This window comes from Pelobates fuscus, chromosome 6, assembly GCF_036172605.1.
Source record: "Pelobates fuscus isolate aPelFus1 chromosome 6, aPelFus1.pri, whole genome shotgun sequence".
Taxonomy (NCBI): domain Eukaryota; kingdom Metazoa; phylum Chordata; class Amphibia; order Anura; family Pelobatidae; genus Pelobates; species Pelobates fuscus.
Window position 1 is genome coordinate 103214763 of NC_086322.1, and position 23380 is coordinate 103238142.

The window sequence follows — 23380 nt, forward strand, 5'->3', positions numbered from 1 at the left end:
AGTGGATATTTGCACCGGTTCCCACCTCCCTGATGTTGCGGCTTACAAGCATGGCAGATATGGGAAAGACCACCGCTCCTCCGTTGCATGTGAGCAAGCACAACACCCGGACTGACACCCTGGGAGAATCGCGCCGCTACTACTGAGCAACATCTAACCCACACGAGCGGAAACTGACTTTTAGCGATCTCTAGATCCTGCACACGCTGTTGAGCATCCGACACCTCTCAACACATCAGCAACTACATCCTTCTTTAAGATCGATGTAAATAAGTTAGTTTTGCTCTCCTTGGGGTCCCCATAACTGCAGGTACCCCAAACATAGCGAAGCATGTGTGTCCTAAGGTGGCCATTAGCCTGTCAAATTAAGCTAACATAGTTGAATTACGACTGTTCATTCTTGTTTGTAATATTCTTGAAATCCTACATTTACACACGAGCAGGCTTATATGTTTAATGTCGCAAGCACATTAGACATACTATTTCAGATTGCACTCAGCCTACATCTTGCTTAGCATGTTTACTCTACTATATTTTTCACGTGAAAAGCAGTTTACGTAATCTTTAATTATTCTCACGTAATAGCTAAACCTAGCCTGTATTAATCTGTTAATATATTATAAAAATGTGGCAGTCTTTCTTGAGAGTGTATTCCAAACTATGCTGATAACTTTATTTTGTTTTACCTTGTAATAACTTTGTATTCTGTATTTTGTGACGCAAATGCCATAATAAAAGATAGATTGAAAAGAAGAAAAAAAAACTGCTTCTTTAAGGTAAAGTTGTTTTGGTGCTTAGAGTATCCCTTTTAAAAAGTTTTAACTCTGAAAGAAATGATGATGCCAGCAGTCTCCAGAAACAATAACCACTACAATGAGATAAAGCGGTTACAATGCTTAAAGTGTCCCTTTAAACAAATAAATTAAAACAATAAAACATAATAAACTTACTAAACAAGCAACAAACTCTACCGCACAAAGATAATTAAATGAACCACAGGCAAAACATCTGTTAAGTTTGGAGCAATGTCTTGGCCCAAGCAAAACATAAAGGTTAAATAAACAGTCCAGGCACCATAACGACTACAGTGTGAGGTAATAGTTATAGTGCCAAGTGTGCCCTGGAACACTCCTTAATGTAAGATGTCATGCCACTTGCTCCTATTAGAACTACTGAGCTGTGTAGGGCTAGCTCAATGGCTCAGAACATCAGATGATAACTGTCACCAATGAGCAAAGCCCTCTACCAATGGTGTGTAGAGAGCTTTCTTAGTAGCAGCATCCAGTGAACTGTTGTGGTTATGGTGCTTGGCATTTTCCTTTATTTAGTCAATAAACAGTATATTGTAATTATTTAAGTCAGTTATGTCAGGTAATTTCAACCTATAACAAGGCAGACACAGTTTTGTAAATAAGAAGCCTAGTGTACTCAAAATATACCTGAGGGACTGCTATTTCCACTTCTAAAACACACAGGTGAGCTCTTCTCAGTTTCACTGCTGGCACATGTTAAAACTTGTAAAGAATCTGAAAATCTAAACACAAAAAGCAGAAAACACACTGAAATGTGACACCGACATGAAAATGCGTTTGACATTATTAAAAGTTGAAGACAGATGGTTATATAGGTGTGCGTGTGAATTTATCATGGATAAACTTTATGAAATCACAGTAGCTGCATTAACTTCATCTTTGCAACCGTGATATTACCTGAAAATACAATAAAACACTAAAAATAAAAGCAAAAACCTCACAGACAGTTCAAATAAGCATTTTGCCTGCATTGTCCAAGGTGAAGACCAACTCTGCTATAGAGCACAAACCAAAAAAGTTATGGTGGGGAAAAAGTGATTGAAAACCCCATCTACCTGAAGTCAGTGGATAGTAATAAATACATTGTTGCAAGTCGTTAGACTTGCTTTTCCCACAGAAATATCAAATTTGCTTATGATTTGCATTAACAACTAAACAGCTGTCCATGAGTGGTTCACTAACTTTGTATCTCTTCCTGAGTTGTTTTTCAAGCTAAGCTGGGAAACCTGACCTGATCTGGTATAGATAATTATACTAATAAAACATTTCGCAAATATGTACTTTTCCTGTTTGACAACCTGAAGGCATTACAAAGAGAAAGTGAGAACAGACATAGGCTACAGTGTCAGTCCTACAACAATGGGCTTCACAGAATATATGATTGTAGCATTGGGAAGGATGGCAGAGTGTAAAAATACTTTGTGGTTTTTTTCCTAGCACTGAGTCTGGGCAAGTTGACAAACGAATTGCTGAAGATAATTCAAGTAGTAAAAGTGTTGGAGAGACAATTTCCCAACTCTGCTGTTTTAGTTCCAATGACTCAGCAAAACCCATGGGTTATTCAACCCATGTATGTGTTTGTGAGAACAGTGTCTGTGTCATATATAACACTGCAAATAAAATATTAAGCATCAAACGGAAATGTAAATAAAGGAGAATACTCTATGGTGTGTTTTGTCTAAAACTGCAGTGAAGTGTCATAAATGTGAACGGTCATAATTTCAAAGTCCTAAATAGCCGAATTGAAAACATACTTGGTTTGGGGACAATTCCAATTTGACTATTTTAGCCTAAAACATAACATTCACTACACTTCACATTTCAGTGAATAGCCGTGTATATATTAAAAGTAACATTTTACTCCTAAGTAAATCAATTTAAAGATAGTTCTATATAAATTGCTTCTCCATGTTTGTAAAATAAGAGAAACTTTACCTGATATTGCTAATTAAGGAGCAAAGAAAAACGTGTTCCTCTTCACTGACGTATTTCCCCGGCTTGCTAGTAAACGTGTTGTCCTTCGCAATCTCGAAAAACACATTCTTCCCCAATTTAGATGATTTATATAAACGGAAATTTCTGTTCTTAGTGTAAACTCCTTTAGATGAGGAAAAAGCGGAAAAACCAAAGAAGAAAAACCAAAAAACTAAGTGTTGCTAGTTCAAGATAACGGCAAAACATTAACCAGGAAATATTTAGAAATTACCTCCATCATAACATCAGAATCCTAATTCACACAAACCACATTCTAAAACAGGGGTAGGCAACCTACGGCACTAGTGCCATGCACGGCACTCAAGGCTGCTAGATCCAAACAGGCTCTGGCCTATCAGGAGTCCCAGTGAAACTTCAGATATCTGCTAATACGAAAAGGTGGTGAAGGACAATCCTCAATTTATATATTGCAGCACGTAGAGGAAGTGAGCTCAGATCACTTCCTCCCAGCCCACAGCGGATATTGCAGCTCCTGCCCTTCACCTGTACCTGGCCAGCCTGGTCTCCACTGGAACCTAGGGAAGCCACCCACACTGCTAGATATACACATAAATGCACAATAGCCCTCCCCTCATACAAATAATACGAACAGCCCACAAACAAACATACACACAATCCGCACAAACGTAACCCGCTAACAATCCACATACACGAACACAACCCCACATGCAGCCTCTCACATGCAATACCCCAAACAGCCCCCACACATACACACACTACCAAACACACAATGTGACATATCTATCCACACACACACAATTCCACAAGCAGCCCCCATACACAGCCCACATTCATAGGTACACGATACCACAAACTACTCCTGAACATATACAATATAATCGCTCATATACGCACAAATACAGAGCAATTACAATATAAATAACACAAGCAGAATACGGCAGCATACAGACCTCAATTTTAAAAAATAGGCCCGGCACACTACGGCACATCACAATCCTGTATCGGCACAGTGCTGCTAAAAGGTTGCCTACCCCTGTTCTAAAACATACATGTGTATTCAACAGTATCAGGGAGACGACTTAATAAATGTACAATTACAACAATAACCCCACTTCATCAACCCTAAGCAGAAAATAAAGCAAAACCCCAAAACACAGAAAGTAAAAGCCATACCTAGATCAATGAAGAGCTGTTTCCTGCCGTTTTTATCTCTTACTATTAGTGAGGAAAGAGCAGACTCCTCTTCTGTTTGCTGGATCGCATTAACAATATCTCCAATGTTATCACTGGGTGTAGCTCTCTTTGTGGTCAAAGTTGAATCGGTATCTCCGCATACTGAATTCGCTTTACAGAACTGGAGTTCAGCTGACAATAACACTGGTTGCAAGGCACTTTTTACGAAGTTGCCTAATTACAATAAACATTAATGATATGAGCTGAGAGGTGTTGATGATGTTAGATAGTTACATGAAGGAATAATAAATAAATGCAATTGGAGTAATTAGGCAGAAAAGTCACCCTGCACACAGGTGGCACAGAGGTACATATGTTATGATTGTTTTTTTTAATTCTTTCCTACACAACCCCTTTTCAGCCAAGTAAATGCTTCCAATGAAATGACAGTTCTGCTTTAAGAAACGCAAATACAAACAAACAAAATGTGCTTAAACTCCCACTACTCACTGAGTACAGTATTCATCAGACCAAATACATAAAACATAGAATCTTTTCTTAAGTGTTTTATTTCTATTCCCTTATTACCCAGGACATACTTGAAAACAAGAGAAATCTCAATGTATCCACCCTGGTAAAATATTTTATAAATTAATAAATTGTCCGTGTGTCCATTTGTTTAGACACTCTATGCCTTGTTTTGTTGCTCTAGGCCTTCATATAAGGCATAAGTGGCATATGTAATACACACACAACACACACTCCGTATTCATATCATACTTACCAACATGAATGTTATCTTTGAATGCTGTGTTGGGCAGAACAAATATTAAATGGCGACTAAATTTGTCTTCAGTACTGGAATCCAGGTTTAACACACAATCAGCAGAACATTTAATGTTGTATATTTCTTGCAGTTTTTTAATGAAGAACTGAATTAAAGAAGAAAAATCACAGTCATATACCAAAAGAACTTGCATTTTCAAATGCATTAGCATCTAAGATGCCATTCAGGCTTTGCTATAACTATGGCATCCTCCTGCTTGGCTACCATACTATGAAGAGAAGTGAAAAGTTGAGAAGCATTGGGTGCTGGTGACTGGCTCAGAGCTCTTAGACAAGTATTGACCATCCAGCGCTTCTCAATGATTAACTTCTCTCTTCAGTGCAGCAGTTGAGCAGAGAGGGAATGGCATAGCTATAGTGAAGCGTAGTACATTTTTAAATCACTAAACAACCTGCTATAAATTTTTGTTGTCATTGTATGATCTTGTTTATTGAATGCTTAAACACCGACTTGAAACATTTTAAGAAAAGAAAAAAACAGCATGGACGGGAGCTCTTGGACCACCTTAGCTTTTAAAGTGTTCAAAACTGGTTTAACACTTTAAGGCAGCGTTTCCCAATTGGTGTTCCTCCAAAAGTTTAAAAGATAAAATAATCGCGGGCAGTGAGGGAGCAGTGATATCCCTGCTCATCTCCCTCGCGCGCACAGCAGTGATGCTGGAGCCTGAATATGACGTCACTCTGACTCCTGCATCACTAAGAGGCGCGCAATTGAGCTGACCAGGGAGTTCACTACTCTCTCGCCGCATGCACGCACGCACGCCAGCTAGACCCCTAAAGGTAGGGGGGCTGGGTGGAGTAAAATGTAAAAAAAAAAAATTGGTAAAAAATAAAATAAAATTGGATGTGTGTCTGTTAGGGAGTTTGTATGTGTTTGTGTGTCTGTCAAAGAGTATGTGTGCATTTGTCAATGAGATTGAATGTGTGTCAGTGAGTGTGTGAGAGCGAGAATGTATCTGTTCTTGTCAGGTAGAGTGTATATGTGTTTGTATGTGTGTCTGTCAAAGAGTATGTGTGTGTCAAAGAGTATGTGTTTGTGTCAGTGTATGGGTCACGGTGTGTGTGTGTGTGTGTGTCAGTGTGTATCTGTGGGTGCAACTGTGTGTATATATGTCACTGTGTGTATCTGAGTGTGTATGTATTTGTGAGTCAAGGTGTGTGTGTGTGTGTATATCTGTGTGCCACTATGTGCCAGTGTGTGCGATTCCGTGTGTCAGATACATATACACAGAGATATACACAATGGCGCATACAAACACAGATATACACACACCGGCACATACAAACACCCCCCCCCCCCCCCCCCCCCCCCCCCCAATATAGTAAAATCTTGCTTTTATGTCAGTCTGCTGCTGCTGGCTCTGCCCCTGATCTGCATGGTTGGCTGACTTCATCAAAAGTGATGATCAAAGCCAATCCCAAGGCTATGGAAAGCATTGGATTGTCTGAGACTGTCAATGAGACAGATCAGGGGTAGAGCCAGCACAAACCAAACCCAGCCGTGGCCAATCAGCATCCCCTGATAGAGATGCATTGAATCAATGCATATCTATGAAGAAAGTTCAGTGTCTCCATGCAGAGAGGATGGAGACAATGAATGCCCCAAAAAGCACTTCTAGTAGCCATCTGAGTAGTGGCCAGTTCAGATATACCTAGGCTGTAATATAAACATTGCATTTTCTTTGAAAGAGAAAGGAATGATTATACTCACCAGAACAAACAATACGCTGTAGTTCTGGTGACTATAGTATTTCTTAAAATAATCAAAAGGAAGAGCAATAAAGTGACAAAAAAGCAGCACACTTTTAGGGCATATCCTCTGACAAAATCCACTCTTACCTCAATCACTAGGGCTACCATTTTTTCCCCATTTGCACTGGGATTTGTTGGTATATAAAACTCTAAATCAAAGTACAGTTTGCAAACAGCATCAGCAGGAATTACTTCATAACAGTGAGCCAGGCTATTCCGGTGTTTTCTGAAAACAAACAATTAGTGCTATGTTAAAGTTGAAGCTATTGTTTTTTTGTTTTTTTTATACAGCACTACATGTATGGTGGTAATTTGCTATATACAGTCATTTAAAAGGCTTTCATAAACCACTGTTGTTTTAGTAAAAGTAAGCCTTGCTAAAAAACTATATATATATAGCAGAACCACCGTACTCTGGCTGAGTACCTCCGCCAAGATTGCCTTCTAGCTGCAACCGGGGATCCTGAAGCTTGACTAGGGTCTTTCCAGAGCTTTTCCACCATGGAATAGTATACAGGGATATAGCTCTAATGTGTGTAGCTGTATAGCAGTCTCACCTAAACATTAGCCTTTGTGATGGGTGAAGTAGAACAACCTTTATAGAACCACAGTACATTTTAAATATAGCATTTATATAATGTACTGTGGTTCTAAAAAGGTTGTTCTACGTCACCCTGATAGGAGTAATTACAACAGGGGGTCATCAAACAAAACAATATAAGTCACTGCCCAACATCTTGGTGTCTAGGACAGAATTAGGTAAAGACTCCATAATTGAATTACCTGTCTGACACTAAGTCGCATTGCACAATCGCTATTACACAATAAACCAATTACCTCCTCTTCCATTTTACCTTTTATACAATTATCAAAAAAGGAAAATATGTAACACAGGAGAATGGCAAGGGAGAGGGAAACAATGACTTCTCTGAATTCTGGTATCCTTGACTTTTGGCTTTCCCTCATCGTTGTGTCTGATTCTGTGTTCCTGACCTCGGCAAGTATTTTGAGATGTTAAGTCAGGTCATTCTAAGGTCCGGTTATATGTTATCCTAGGTGTGACACAGTTCTGCGTGCTGGATCAACTTGGAATCCTGACAGCGATCTAGCTCTAACTTTGTAATTATCAGAGTAGCAATACTATGCTGCGACTTTGGATGTGCATATCGGCACACCAAATTTTACCACAACGGTTCTTTAGTCCTAGGTGTGACAGTTCTGCGTGCTGGATCAACTTGTAATCCTGACATTTAAAGGTCATTTTGGTGGGAGTCACTCAAGAGGGATATTAAAGATTATGTAAAAGCCTGCTCTGTCTGTAGTTTCGAAGGTTCCTCAAACTTCTTTGTGGATTGTTGCAGACACTTCCTATACCCAGTATTCCATGGTCTCACTTATCGATGGATTTCATAGTTGAACTGCCTAGTTCCAATGGGTATACAATTATCCTTATAGTAGTTGACCTTTTTCCAAAATGGCACACTTTACTCCACTTAAAAAATTGCCATCGGGGCGTGGCTTCGACACGGAGCGAGCTGGACGTGTTTGCCTAGAACTTTAGCATAAATATACATCCGAAAGAAGCCGAAACTGCTCCCAGGGATGGATAAGAGGCCCCAGAAGAAGAACCCTAAAAAGGGCCAAGACTCCGGAACCTCCGTGGCGGAATTCTTCACCGCACGAGCGGCGACCACAGACCGCCAAGATGGCGGCGGCGGCGGGAAGGAGGGAGGAGAGGAGCCAGCTCACTGGACTGGTGCCGCGGGACCTCAGAGCATTGCAGACGCAGCCCAAATACTTACCACACTCGCAGAGGTAAAATCATTCCTGGCTGGGGAGATAGACCGCGCCGTCAAGCTCCTCCGCGACGAAATCCAGGCCCTGGGAGACCGCACCACGAGGCTGGAAACGAGGCTTGAGACCACGACAAAGGCCCACAATACGGCTGTCGCACAAGTCAATCGATTAACGGCTAGAGTGGTTGCGGCTGAATTAACCATCGAAGACATGGCAAATAGATCACGCCGAAATAACTTACGACTCAGGGGCCTCCCAGAAAACGCGGGAGAGGGCCCAGTGGCAGCCATAGTGTCCGCAATCTTGAAACCACTACTGCCTGATATCCACGACCACCAATGGCACATTGAAAGAGCACACAGAGCTCTGCGGGCAAAGAGGCCAGACGCCAACTACCCAAGAGACATTATTATAAGGTTCCTGCATTACCAAACAAAAGAAGCCATCCTTAAGAAAAGCAGAGAGGCCCGGATCACCTTCCAGGGTGCTGAGCTGTCTATTTTCCAGGACCTAGCGCCAACCACCCTGCAGAGGAGGCGGGAATGGAGGCCCATCACGGAGTCACTGAGAGACGCTGGCATCCGCTACGCCTGGGGGTACCCCTTCAAGCTCTTAGCGTTCAAGGAGGGGAGAACGCACGTCCTTCACCCAGGAACAGATGCACGATCCTTCTTCACGGCCATGGAGATGCCGGCCCCAGAGGGGATCCCTAGCATGGCGGCAGAGTCTGGAGATTTACAGCCCCTACCAGGAGAATGGCATACAATCGGAGAGTAAGGTACAGGGGCACAGATAACATCAAGGGACTGTGACTGTTCACATAACGTTCACTGGGGGTTGAAGAGAGGCCTCGGGTCGTCCAGCTTGGGGGGGAACTGGGATGGGGACAAACACTTCAGCAATGGGACTGGGAGAACATTTACATTTGACCAAGGGTGGACACTGAGCGCTGAACAAACCATGTAGCAATATTTGGGTGGGGGATGGGGAGGGGGGGACGGGGTCACTGGGATCGGGTGTCAGGGTACTGGTATCTGCACACTCAACCCTGAATATTATATATATTATATATATTTATATGTAGCTCCAGACCTCGGCCCTACTGCTAGGCCCCAGTTTTTTCTGCGCTATGCAATCACAAAAAATTAAAAAAAAAAAAACAGAAAAAATATATGCAGCACGCACTAAGCGCGAGAGTCACCCACACCGTTAACCCCAAAACCCCCCTCAAGGGTGGGTCACCTATAAGAGGTCACAGCCGGCGACTGCCCTCCCCTAGGGGCTCAGGGGTCTTTTCTCCGTGCTCCTGGCTCCCTTCATTACATCTGCACCCGACAGTAGGAGTATTTACCAGCCGAGCATGGGGCCACAATGGGTGTACTAGGGTAGACGGGCCTAAGTGATAGACCTATGGTCCGGGTGTATGGGAGGGGGTGGTCGGATGGAACAGGTTCCGGGGTAGCAATGTATATACCATATCTCTGTAAAGTGTATGTATTCGCTATACATGATTTACCTGCATATGAGCCTAGCTGCATCGCCTACAAATATACAGTGTGTGACCCCGCAGCGGACAGGCGCTCCACCCAAACGTATAAGGGGATATGACCCACTGGCCAGATAAGACAAACCCGAGGGAAAGCAATGTATATCTCCCACCTTAATTAATTAATTGATTAATTGACTAATTAATTAGTCAATCAATAATCAACAGCATATACAGATTGTACAGCGCACCCCCACTGGGTGAATGTGAATGTTAAAGTAAATGTTATGTCAATGTCCTATTTCCCACACATGCGCTCCCTCTCCCTAGGACCCAATGCATATGCTGGGGGTTTGGGCCACGACGAAGCCGGTGATCTGGCTCGGCGGGCCTTCCCCCCGCTTCCCACATCAAAGGTATGGCCCCTCGCCTTCAACCCCACGGAATCACATAACCTAGTCCCTCCCTGGGACGCACACACACATACAAGTGACGCACACACCAAACCGACATATAGCGACTAACGCGGTGCGGTTCCGCCACGGCTTTGTAACCCGAAGTCCATATAGTACCCAACAGGGTACAGGCTGTGGACGCGAGGACGACACCCCAAACAGAACTGGCAATTAGTAAGTCCAGACTTTATAATTTTTCTCTTTATCTAATCTTCTCTCTTTTTTCCCTCCTAACCTTATCCCCTACCCGCCCCTCCCCCTTGTATGCGATGGTCTCAGAGGCGGAGGAACACTTCATACCACTAGTAATCGGTAGTCATTATGGCAACAGTGATAGTCAGAGAGGGAGCCCATTAACTGGCAACGAGCGTCCAACACCACGATGGTTATGGCTCTAAAACTACTTTCCATAAATGTCAAGGGCTTGAACGCCCCTAGAAAGAGACGCCTCATGCTCAGGGAAATCAAAAGACACAACCCTGACGTAGCGCTCATACAGGAGACACACATCTCTAAGAACACGACGCTCCACATCAGAGACCGTACGTACCCTACATCCTATGAGGCTAGATCTCACCGCAAACACAACGGGGTGGCTATCCTTGTGCATAATAGGTGCCCGATACAAATACACTCCAAGGACATAGACACCGACGGCAGATACATCATACCGTCAGGGACATTGTACTCCCATCCAGTGCACTTAATCAATGTGTATGCCCCTAACTCACCAGACTCAACATTCTGGGGGACAATGACGGACAAAATTAAGGCCCTTCCATACGGTATGTTAATCATGGGGGGCGACTTCAATGCCACACCGTGCCCAGCAGTTGACAGAAGCGCCAAGGCAGGTATTCAGAGGTCACAGGGCAGGGGGGGGGCAGGACAGAATGCTCCGTGGCTTTCTCCAGAGCACCGGCCTGATTGACGTGTGGCGGGCCCAGCACCTCGGAGAACTCGACTACACTTTTTACTCCGCACCGCATGGTACATACTCGAGGATTGACTACTTCCTCGTTAACAACACAAGCATGGCTAAGGTAAAAGAGCCGCAATCGGTTCGATCACATGGTCAGACCATGCCGACGTCTCCCTGACACTAGACCACCTGTGCTCAGCGACGCCATGGACCTGGAAGATGAGCCCCCACCTGTTACGCGACGAGGGTACCAAAGCTGAAATACGCGCCGACATGCAAAACTACTTCAACGAAAACGAAACGGATGATGTAGCCCCGAACACAGTATGGGCGGCCCATAAAGTTGTGATCAGGGGCACATGCATTAAACTAGCAACGAGAAAGAAGGCACACAAGGCCAAAGAGGTGAACAGACTAATGGAAGAGCTGAGGAAAACAGAGCAGAGGCATAAAACCGCTCCAACCCCCCGACTCACGGAGCAAGTACAAGAGATCAGACGATCCATAACCGCTTTACTGATGAATGACACCATAAAAGCCCTTAATTGGACTAAGAGAACATATTATGAACACTCAAACAAAATGGACACCTTATTGGCCAGAACCCTACGACCAAGACAAAACCATGCCCCGATCACTACGATCAAACACAGTGACGGAACGATAAAAAACACCCCAGCAGAGGTAGCACAGGTCTTTACCGACTATTATAAGAAACTCTACAACCACACACCGCGAAATCAAACGTCTCAAGAAGAAGCTAACATGCACATGCGAAACTTCATGCAGGGTCTAGACTTGCCAAAACTCTCGACAGCGTCAGCACAGCTCCTTGACGAAGCCATAACAAGGGAGGAAGTAGATAGGGCTATAGCGGGCCTGAAAGGTAACAAGGCACCGGGACCAGACGGCTTTGATGGGACGTACTACAAGACCTTTAGGGAGGAATTATCCCCGCGCCTAGCGCGAGTATTTAATGACCTCATGGAGGGCGGCGACACGGAAAGCAGTATGTCTCTAGCTAACATAATACTCCTCCAGAAACCTGGCAAGGACCCATTACTCCCAGACAACTATAGACCCATATCGCTGATTAACCAAGACATTAAGATACTGGCGAAGATATTAGCAGACCGACGGAACCCCGCATTAAAAACTCTGATCCACCCTGACCAAGTGGGATTCATACCCGACAGACAGCTATTCGAGAATACCCGGAGAAATATAGACCTCATATGGCGACAGAAGGCCTCCAACACACCCACATTATTGGTCTCGCTTGATGCAGAAAAGGACTTTGACAGGGTCGAGTGGCCGTACCTGTTCGACCTCTTGAAACACCTGAACTTCCCTGAAAGGTACGTAACATCAATCAAGGCCATGTACAACCATGCTTCTGCACAAGTCAGGATGACGGGAGCAGGGCCCCAGCCCTTTTTTCTGAGAAACGGAACCAGACAAGGCTGTCCCCTCTCCCCCCTCCTGTTTGTGCTGTCGCTTGAACCGCTCATGCAAGCCATGCGACGACACCCTCTGATTACAGGGATTAAAGTAGCGGGACATGAGTTCCTCGCCTCCGCCTACGCGGATGACGTTCTGTTGACCCTCACGAATCCTGCAGTATCCATGACAGCACTCAGAGGCCTACTGACACAGTTCGGGGCCTTCTCCGGATACAAGGCAAACCTGGATAAATCGAGTGCCCTCCCAATCGGCATGACAACAGAGGACATAACGACCATACAGGAAACTCACAATATTCCGATAGTACGTGACCATTTAAAATACCTAGGAGTACGCCTATCTGCTGACCCCAAAAATTTACACCACTTGAACTACACCCCCCTGATTAAGACACTCATTCACGACATGACAAACCCATATCCTGGATAGGGCGCATCCACACAGTAAAAATGAACGTTTTACCAAGAATCCTGTTTCTCTTTCAGGCACTGCCTGTCAGACTGCTCAAATCAGACCTGGCACACCTTCAGAAAGCAATAGGCGATTTCGTATGGCAAAACCGCAGACACAGGATCTCCAGGAATATACTATTTAGACAGAAACAAAGAGGGGGGCTGGGCCTGCCACACCTCTACTCCTACTACCTAGCGGCGCAACTGGCACAGATCGCTATGTGGCATTCTCCCCTGGAGGTTAGAAGGTGGGTAGACCTGGAGTCGCTCATGACAGGGACCGACCTCCCGCAGTATCACATGTGGGTACGCAGAGAAGATAGGCCTATCATGAGGACGACATGCCCAGCCATACTGAATTCCCTGACCATATGGGACACATGTGCCCACAGGTATAACCCAACATCTAGACACTCACCCATGACCCCTATACTGAGGAACAGGGCATTCCCTCCAGGCATAGCAGCTAGGGACTTTGCTAACATAGAGACAGCAGGGATCCAAAGGATATGCCATATGTATGAACATAAAAAACTAGTCCCCTTTGACCTACTCCAACAGAGAACGCACCTCACCCCAGCTGACTTCTTTCGTTATATACAGATAAGAGACTATGTCCAGCAGACAGACGTTCGACAAGCAGCAACAACCCCCCTAACATTCTATGAAAGAATGTGTCTGAATGAATCTACAAGAAAAGGCTTAATAACCACACTGTATGCACACATATGCTCAGAATCAAAAGAGTGGGGTCCATTGACTTACACGGAGGCGTGGGAAAGAGACCTGGGGGAGGTACTAGAGGGAGAGGAATGGAGGGACATCTGGGAGGCAAACCACAAGGTATCTATAAGTGTAACACTACAGGAGCAATTCTACAAAACAATGTTCAGGTGGTACACCACCCCAGTCACATTACACCGCATGGGACAGACACCCACTGACAACTGTTGGAGAGATTGCGGACATAAGGGTACATACCTTCACATGTGGTGGGACTGCCCCAAAGCTCGAGCATTCTGGGCTAAGATACACCAAGTAGTCAATGGAATATTCCACAAGGCACCCGACCTAAACCCATGGACATACCTCCTGAACAGACCCATAGATAATTGGACAAGAGATGAACAAACATTACTCCATAAAATTACACTAGCAGCTAGGAGATCGATAGCACAAACATGGTTACAAACAGACTTACCCACCACCCAGAGAGTAATAGGTAACATAAAAGAGGTACACCTAATGGATAATCTAACGGCCAGATTGAAAGGCACCACACCTAAATTCGACAGAGTGTGGGAACCATGGCATGACTATGTTCCCCCGGTCACCGCATAGAACAACACATACCGGTATACATAGAAAAACGAACATTACCACGCTGCGCTGAGACGTCGCATACGACCCACCCCATCTACCCCCCACCCCCTCTCCCTGTCCTTACCTCTCGACCCCTTTTTCTTCTTTCTTTGCTTTCTAATCCCTTTCTAATCCCCCCGTTTCGGTAAATGGAGACGGGGAGAACACGGGAGGTCTACATACACATTCCAATACGGTGCACAATCACACAACATGAACCAAAACACACCCTACACTCAAATCGAGTTGCAAGATAGGTACACGGAAAGGTACGCCAGGGTAAACCCCCTATATTAAGGGACGAGGCAACCCCATCAGGTTACAATGCATAAGGTTATATGTTATATTTAATACTTAACATTGGTTTTTCCAATGGTTACGCCAGCACAATGTAATGTGGACTTCTAAAAAGAAAAACCCCCTGGAGGACCGAGACAATGATGACATCAAGCCTTGTGAGAACTAGTTAAAGTTTTTATGTACAGTTAACGTGGATGTTATTCCTTTATCTATGTTTCGTGGCTTCTGCGTAAGCCCGTGCAATGTTATCATAGCACCTCGTCCGGCAGGATGCAAAAATAAAGTACTAAAAAAAAAAAAAAAATTGCCATCGTCTCAGGATCTGCTGCACATATTTATATGCGATATTGTCAGGCTACATGGTATTCCTCAAACTATTGCGTCTAAAAAGGGTTCCCAATTTGTGTCACGGTTCTGCAAGGCATTCAATAAACAGTTGGGCATTGAATTGTCATTTTCCTCTGCTTACCATCCCCAAACTAATGGTACGGCTGAAAGAGCTAACCAATCACTTGGGCTGTATTTACGTTGCTTCGTGACTAGTACACAGTACTAGTGAATTATTGCCCTGGGCAGAATTTGCAAAGAATAACACGACCCATGACTCACCTGGGCATAGTGCATTTTTTGTCAATACGGGTCGTCATCCTGCTGTGTTTTTTCATACGGCTATCCCTACTTTGGATGATCACCTCACCTCTATTCGTGATACCTGGACTAAGGTTCACCCCGCTCTTGAAACGGATTCTGTGTTCTTGACCTTGGCAAGTATTTTGACTATTCTTGAAGACGTTAAGTCCGGCCATTCTAAGGTACGGTTATATGTTATCCTAGGTGTGTTATATGTTGTCCTAGGTGTGACACAGTTCTGCGTGCTGGATCAACTTGGAATCCTGACAGCGATCTAGCTCTAACTTTGTAATTATCAGAGTAGCGATACTGTGCTGCGACTTTGGATGTGCATATCGGCACACCAAATTTTACCACAACGGTTCTTTACAATATTTATCTTGGTATAATGCTTTTATAACTTACAACTTTTGCCAAATAACGTTAGCTATACTATTATGTGAATTTGGATGTGCATATCGGCACACCTAATTTTACCACAACCGTCCTTTACACTATTCATCTTAGTTATAATCCTTGTATAACTTACAACTTTTGCCGAATACCGTTGTGGGGGCGGGAAAAAGGTCAGATACAGCGGGGATTGATCCTATATAGGAGTTTGGTTAAGGGGTGCCCTTGAAGGCACAGACTAGTACACCGACAGGATTCATTTAAGATCTATCAATGCATTCACTTATCTACTTTACCAATTTGAGTGATTAAAACTGTACTGTACCAAGATCCCCTTTATATCTATTAGTTCGGAGTTGTTGCTACAGTGTCATCAATTTAGCAACATCTAGATACATATCTGTCTTGATACAATTTACCAACAGATATTGTATCAACTTTACAGCCGGCACAGCCACAATCAGCTGGCACCCCGACTGGGTACCTCCGTTTATGGATGCTCCTAGTGCTTCCCGAGGGCTCCAAGCACACCACTTGACACCATAAGCACCGCAGACCCCACAAACTGCCGTAGCTTGGTTGGGGTCTCGCCGTCTCCTACCCACCCTGGACCTACGACAAGGCTCCAGGTTCCAGCGGGTGAACCGCTCTTTCCCCAGAAAGTGAAGCAGGAACAAGCTCTTAAAAGAGCTTAGTGATTATCCAAGGGAGGATGAAGAACATAGCAATCCCTTGTAGCTGTTTCCCCCAATAAGAGACAGGACTCTAAATTGAGGGTGAAGTAGAACTGAAGGTTTAATGATACAGCTGCTTCTTTTATACGCATTTCCCCACGTGGACCTTGTGGAACACAGGACACAAAGTTACAACAGCTAATCAACACAGTACAGTACAGTCAGACACTCCCAGCTAATGCACACAAACCCTCCCCTCTGCCTGTGATACAATTACCAAACACAATGGACTAACTTAATTACCACAGGCAGAAAATATCCCAAAGTCCAAAAACACCCCAAAACAACAACATCTCCCCAAAAATCCCTGGATAGCCCTGATCTGGGTGAACAACATATCCAAAAATCACCCAGAGTAGGGGTTCAAAAGTTTTATGGAAGTCACATTTGACCGACCGCAAGCATGGCTTTCATGCCCAAAACAGTTCCACAGATTTAGGCTGTGCGGCCGGTCTATCTTCTCCTCTATCCTGGAGATAATTGGCTTAAGTGGCTGTGGTAACTTAATTATCTCCAGTAACAGGAAATATCTCTAAGTCAAAAACTGTTACAAAAACCACACAAAAATACATAACTCTTGGGAGGGCGGGGCCTGGACGCAGAGCTGAGCGGCCGCAAGTCAGAGCTGCTCTGGCTCTAAGCGGCGAATTTTATCAGCTTATAGCCACAAAACGACACCAAAAACTAGCTAAAGGGCTACTAACAAGGAGCTGCTGAAGCGGGCTACACGATGGCACCAAATATATGGCACCAACCGCTGAAAACCAAGCGACACAGCTCGAGGCCTACCAACATGGCGGGCACGGGGGAAGCGGTCGCTCCCCCGTCGCCCCTGACGGCTCATAAAGTAAGTCCGGGCCCCAGTTCCCCCCCCTATGGACCGGTGGGGGTTATCCCGGTCCCAGCCACCCACTACTTACAACCAAGCAACGGAGGAGCTGCCCGGCAGCGACCACCACACAGTCCAGCCGTGGAAAAAATGGCAGACTCCACGTGGGCCTCCAACACACAAGACCCACTGGAACCACTTGAAATCCGACTAGACCGGCTGTTCGCAGACTTTTGGAAGAGGCTCGAGGGCAGACAGCAAACCATGAACACGGCACCTGACTCACCTCAACCTCCCAGATGGACGGCTCATGAAGACCCCCCCAGAGTGTCGACGGAACCAGGTGAGGCCTCAGACACATGGGACATACAGGCAGAAGAACAAAGGCCGCCAACAAAAACCCCAAAGCAAGCCCCAGGGACTTATCTGCCATCCATTAAAAGAACTCTGCCGAAATCAGATGCAGGCCCCCACACAAACCTGGGGCTGGGGAAGCACGCTGCCCTGCAGAGATGTGGAAAGCAAGCTGCAGCAACAAGTCCCAAAGCAACCGTGTGATCACTCATTTCACAGGCAAAGCCTTACTCCGCAACAGAAGCTGGCTACACCGGCAGTGAGAGGAGCCCCAACATGTCGGCAAAGCAGGAAGTGCTCCTCACTGCTGCAAACAGCGGCACCAAAACAGGAACTGTTGAGATATGGCACTGGGACTCTCAACCTGTCAGGGGACCTTGTGGAAGACCTACTCATGAGTACTGTCTCCCTGACAAGGCCTTCCAGGTCACAGCTGGGCATTGCTATATGCATCACTTTGCTGCTCCTGCAGCCCCTGCCTGAGCCCACTGGTCTGATGATTGCGGCGCCGGCACGTGGCTATGACAAGCTCCAGAGAGGCATCGGTTGAGCATACATGGGACTCCTGCCGACTGGCACTGCTTCCCCTCTGATGCATAGTTTTACTTCCCTATGAGCATATGTATGACTTTGCTTGTCCTGATTTTTATGTAGTAGTCTTTTCTCCTTTAGTTTTTTTTTTTTTTTTTTGTCTATCAGCATCACTTCTCACCTGGGGGGCTTCTTAGGTGTTCATTTAAGCACCATCTCTCTGTCTAGGACACATCTCCCATCTACAAAAGGCAGTCTATATATTACTCAGATGTACATGATCAGCTAGTCTGTTTACTACACCTTATCAGTGATTCTATTATGAGTTAACATAGTATGCTTATCACAACCTAAAATCTTCTTGCGCACACTAAGACTAGTATTTTTTTATTTTTCTGCATCTGGATAGTAAGCTACAGTTGTGTTATTGGACAGGTCTGCTCTAGCCTAAGCCTCGCATATTAATCTAGTATACATTTTGACCTACTATGACTCAAAAAAATGTGCAGTCATTCAGACATATGTTGAATCTGTATGGATATTACTTTTGATACCCTCTACAATGTCTTTCTTACCTTGTGACCGCGCTAATTGCCTTCTCTGACCAACCCCTGATTTAGCGATTGAACGGTCTCATTGGCGAAGTTTAAGCCCTATATACAAATTGGTATGCCTAACATAAATGCCGTTATACTCAACGACAAGCATTAATTAATATGTTTTTTGTTCTACATCTTGTTCTACTTTACTTAATTTTTTTTGACAACGTAACCGTTTCGTTAAGCATGATATACATTACATAATATAACAAATGTGCAATTTCTATGCCACTGCATAACTACTGTAACCTTGAAAAACGCTGTTGTGGCGTCCGTTAATGATCTGTAACCACCTGCACAACCAAAATAAAGAATTTAAAAAAAATAAAAAAAAAAAAAAAAAAATACATAACTCTTATAATACAATGTTTAACCTACAGGGAGTGCAGAATTATTAGGCAAATTAGTATTTTGACCACATCATCCTCTTTATGCATGTTGTCTTACTCCAAGCTGTATAGGCTCGAAAGCCTACTACCAATTAAGCATATTAGATGATGTGCATCTCTGTAATGAGAAGGGGTGTGGTCTAATGACATCAACACCCTATATCAGGTGTGCATAATTATTAGGCAACTTCCTTTCCTTTGGCAAAATGGGTCAAAAGAAGGACTTGACAGGCTCAGAAAAGTCAAAAATAGTGAGATATCTTGCAGAGGGATGCAGCACTCTTAAAATTGCAAAGCTTCTGAAGCGTGATCATCGAACAATCAAGCGTTTCATTCAAAATAGTCAACAGGGTCGCAAGAAGCGTGTGGAGAAACCAAGGCGCAAAATAACTGCCCATGAACTGAGAAAAGCGTGCAGCTGCCAAGATGCCACTTGCCACCAGTTTGGCCATATTTCAGAGCTGCAACATCACTGGAGTGCCCAAAAGCACAAGGTGTGCAATACTCAGAGACATGGCCAAGGTAAGAAAGGCTGAAAGACGACCACCACTGAACAAGACACACAAGCTGAAACGTCAAGACTGGGCCAAGAAATATCTCAAGACTGATTTTTCTAAGGTTTTATGGACTGATGAAATGAGAGTGAGTCTTGATGGGCCAGATGGATGGGCCCGTGGCTGGATTGGTAAAGGGCAGAGAGCTCCAGTCCGACTCAGACGCCAGCAAGGTGGAGGTGGAGTACTGGTTTGGGCTGGTATCATCAAAGATGAGCTTGTGGGGCCTTTTCGGGTTGAGGATGGAGTCAAGCTCAACTCCCAGTCCTACTGCCAGTTTCTGGAAGACACCTTCTTCAAGCAGTGGTAGGAAGAAGTCTGCATCCTTCAAGAAAAACATGATTTTCATGCAGGACAATGCTCCATCACACGCGTCCAAGTACTCCACAGCGTGGCTGGCAAGAAAGGGTATAAAAGAAGAAAATCTAATGACATGGCCTCCTTGTTCACCTGATCTGAACTCCATTGAGAACCTGTGGTCCATCATCAAATGTGATATTTACAAGGAGGGAAAACAGTACACCTCTCTGAACAGTGTTCGGGAGGCTGTGGTTGCTTCTGCACGCAATGTTGATGGTGAACAGATCAAAACGCTGACAGAATCCATGGATGGCAGGCTTTTGAGTGTCCTTGCAAAGAAAGGTGGCTATATTGGTCACTGATTTGTTTTTGTTATGTTTTTGAATGTCAGAAATGTATATTTGTGAATGTTGAGATGTTATATTGGTTTCACTGGTAAAAATAAATAATTGAAATGGGTATATATATATATATATATATATATATTTTTTTTAATTCTTTATTTTTGTTGTGCGGGAAGTTACAGACATTTCAACAGTCGCCACAACAGCGTATCTCAGGATTCACATAGGTTACACAGTGGCGTGATAATTCGCACAAGTTTTATATTTTTTAAGCTTAGCCAAACATTTAATCCAACAGAGTGGGATTTATCTAAAATAACTAGCATAAAGAAAGCACTTTTTTGTAAATAACATGAAAACCAGTTTTGTTATAACGATTTCACGTCTTAGGCTCTGACATTAATTGCCATCAATAATAACAAGCTTTATCAATTATATTCAGAGTCAGGTAAAGTGACACCTAGGTTGTATAGCAATGCTTAGCTTTGTATCGCCTTTGCTTGGAATGAAAGGTACGTGCACATCTGAGCCTTAGGTTGTGGGTAGCTTGTTAGTGGGTAGAGGTGCCTAGGCATAAACATCAGCCAATATTCCTATGAGCGCATTGCATGCGGAGAGTAGGCAACGCTCCCTCATTCAGAGCTTTACACTTAAAAACATATAATAAGAAATAAGTCAGGTGTAACAAAGAAGGGTAACAGTCAGGCTATTCATATTGCTTAAAACAATTTAACTTGAGTTGCTTCGCTTTTGGTTCGAATATATTAGCGTGATGCACATGTCATGGAAGAATAAGTGAGGAGAGACAAAGGAGGAGGTTGTGCAGAGATGCAGAGATTATACATACAAGATTGTACTAGTAAGCTCCCGTTAGGCTGGTAATACTTCTCATTAAGCTTAAGCAGTGGTTAAATGGTTTCATGTTATGCTAGCTCTAAAGTGTGGGTAGTATGAACACATACAGCAGGGCACAAGAGCAGCGTCCGCATTGGGATTATACTTCGCTTTTTTAAAATGTCCACCCCATGTTGGTCCCAAGTCTGCTCGGCGATGATCCGCGTCGGCATGCTGGGTAGCCCGTCGGTGTGCAGTGCAGCCTGCCACAATGGGGTGAAAGGTTGATGACTCTGGTGATAGTGATAGTCCCATTGGGTGTCCGTGTAGGGAGGTGATGTTTCCTTCTTGGGGGATTTGTTGTCCAGACTGGTGCCTGTATGAAAGGAGAGTCCCAGCATGGTGGCTTTAGGTCATCCGCTCTTTTGCTTCTGCCCCCCCGTGGGAGGCTGAGCGGCAAGGTAGGGTAGTCCAAGGCCTTGTATCGTGTATTTTGGCTGACTTGCGGAGCTTTGGTACTTGGTCGCCAGTTCCCGCTCATTCTGAGCCGGCTATGCCTGTGTGGTATCGGGATAGGAGATTGCATCCGGCTGTTCTAGCGCCAGAGTTGCGTGCCATGCGGACTCCGCCATATTGGGAGCTCTTGCCAGACATATGGCATTCTGATGGTTCACAGGGTGTGGGCCGTGATCACCCCTGCCGGCCCAGAGGGGGGGGAGCAGGGCCGGACCCGCCTAGCCCCTCGGTTCTACCGCACCGCTGGTGGGCAGGATAGCTGGGCGGCGGCCGTCCACCCCGCTCACCGCCCGAGCGGTCTCCATCATGCGTGACGGGGATCGCCCCGCCGAGGGACTAAAACCTCGCGGCAAGCCTCTCCTCGGGACCAGGGCTGCTTCTAGCACCGGGGCACAGCTGCCATTTGTCGGGTAAGGGTTTTGCCGGTTTTTAGGGGCTAAAATTGGGTAGCTGTTCAGGAGCTATTCCTCTGTGCGTCCGCTCTGCATGGCGGCCCGGCCCCGCCCTATATATTTGTTTTTTGTTAAGTTGCCTAATAATTATGCACAGTAATAGTCGCCTGCACACACAGATATCCCCCTAAAATAGCTATAACTAGAAAACTAAAAACTACTTCCAAAAATATTCAGCTTTGATATTAATGAGTTTTTTGGGTTCATTGAGAACATGGTTGTTGTTCAATAATAAAATTAATCCTCAAAAATACAACTTGCCTAATAATTCTGCACTCCCTGTATATGTCCAACATATCACCAGATAGCTTGGATCTGAGCGCTCAATATGTGCCCTATAGTACAAGGAAGGGTGAGGTCAGAAAATAGCAAGGGCTGATGGGAGATTGAGGAGGGACAAAGCAGCTAGTTTCAACTGGTTTGGCAGTGTCCCTGGGACAGCGCGCTGCTGGAGAACAATAGGACAGGAAAATGGGGGAGGGGAAGAGGCACATTTTCCCATGTATTCAAAGGGGCAGAAAACGTGTTCCAAAAGCCAATAAGCCCAAATTGCATTTTTAAATGGCAATATCTCCCAGGGGCCATAGTCACAGGGCAAGAGGCTGGCAAGCAGGCCTCTCCAAAAGCTCATGGCAAACTCCCTAAAAAAGGGGAGTTTGTCACAGCTGGATCCCCCTTGCAAACCATGTATTCCCTTTCCCGCTATTTAATAGTACAATACTGAGCTTCTTTGCAATTAAATGGTATATCAATCTATCCCTTTCTGCCATATTAGATTTGATCAATTTCTTAGCATCAAATGCTGACGGAAAAGAGACGCATTTACGAGCGAGATACTAAGATTTGGGAATCATCGTTCCACTCAACTCTCACTCTTCGCCTATTTGTTTTGTTAGTTAGTTGTTAGTAATGGCAGATACACTCATAACCTTATCGCTCAGTGTCTATAGTCTAGTTGAAAAGTGAATTACAGAGTCAGAATTTTACGGACCTGCTAAGCATCTATACTAAAGGTTTTAAGAATGAGACACCAATTTTCTCATTGCTGCTTTAGTTAACCCTTACAGTGCTGTTTGGTATATCTACCTAGACAGACTAAGTGATTAACATATCAGCATGACAAGATTCTAGAAATTATAGTTTA

The 23380-nt window shown here is 44.5% G+C and overlaps 1 protein-coding gene across 2 annotated transcripts in view; it reads right to left on the bottom strand.

Moving 5' to 3' along the window:
- PRIMPOL (primase and DNA directed polymerase) overlaps positions 1-23380 on the bottom strand; it is a 44797-nt gene that overhangs the window by 12295 nt on the left and 9122 nt on the right. For both annotated transcript variants that reach the window (XM_063459998.1, XM_063459999.1), the window contains exons 4-8: positions 6627-6765; positions 4726-4873; positions 3942-4175; positions 2748-2910; positions 1440-1534 (exon numbers count right to left, since the gene is read on the bottom strand). In XM_063459998.1, the coding sequence (XP_063316068.1) occupies positions 1440-1534; positions 2748-2910; positions 3942-4175; positions 4726-4873; positions 6627-6765 (779 nt within the window). The remainder of the gene's footprint in view (positions 1-1439; positions 1535-2747; positions 2911-3941; positions 4176-4725; positions 4874-6626; positions 6766-23380) is intronic.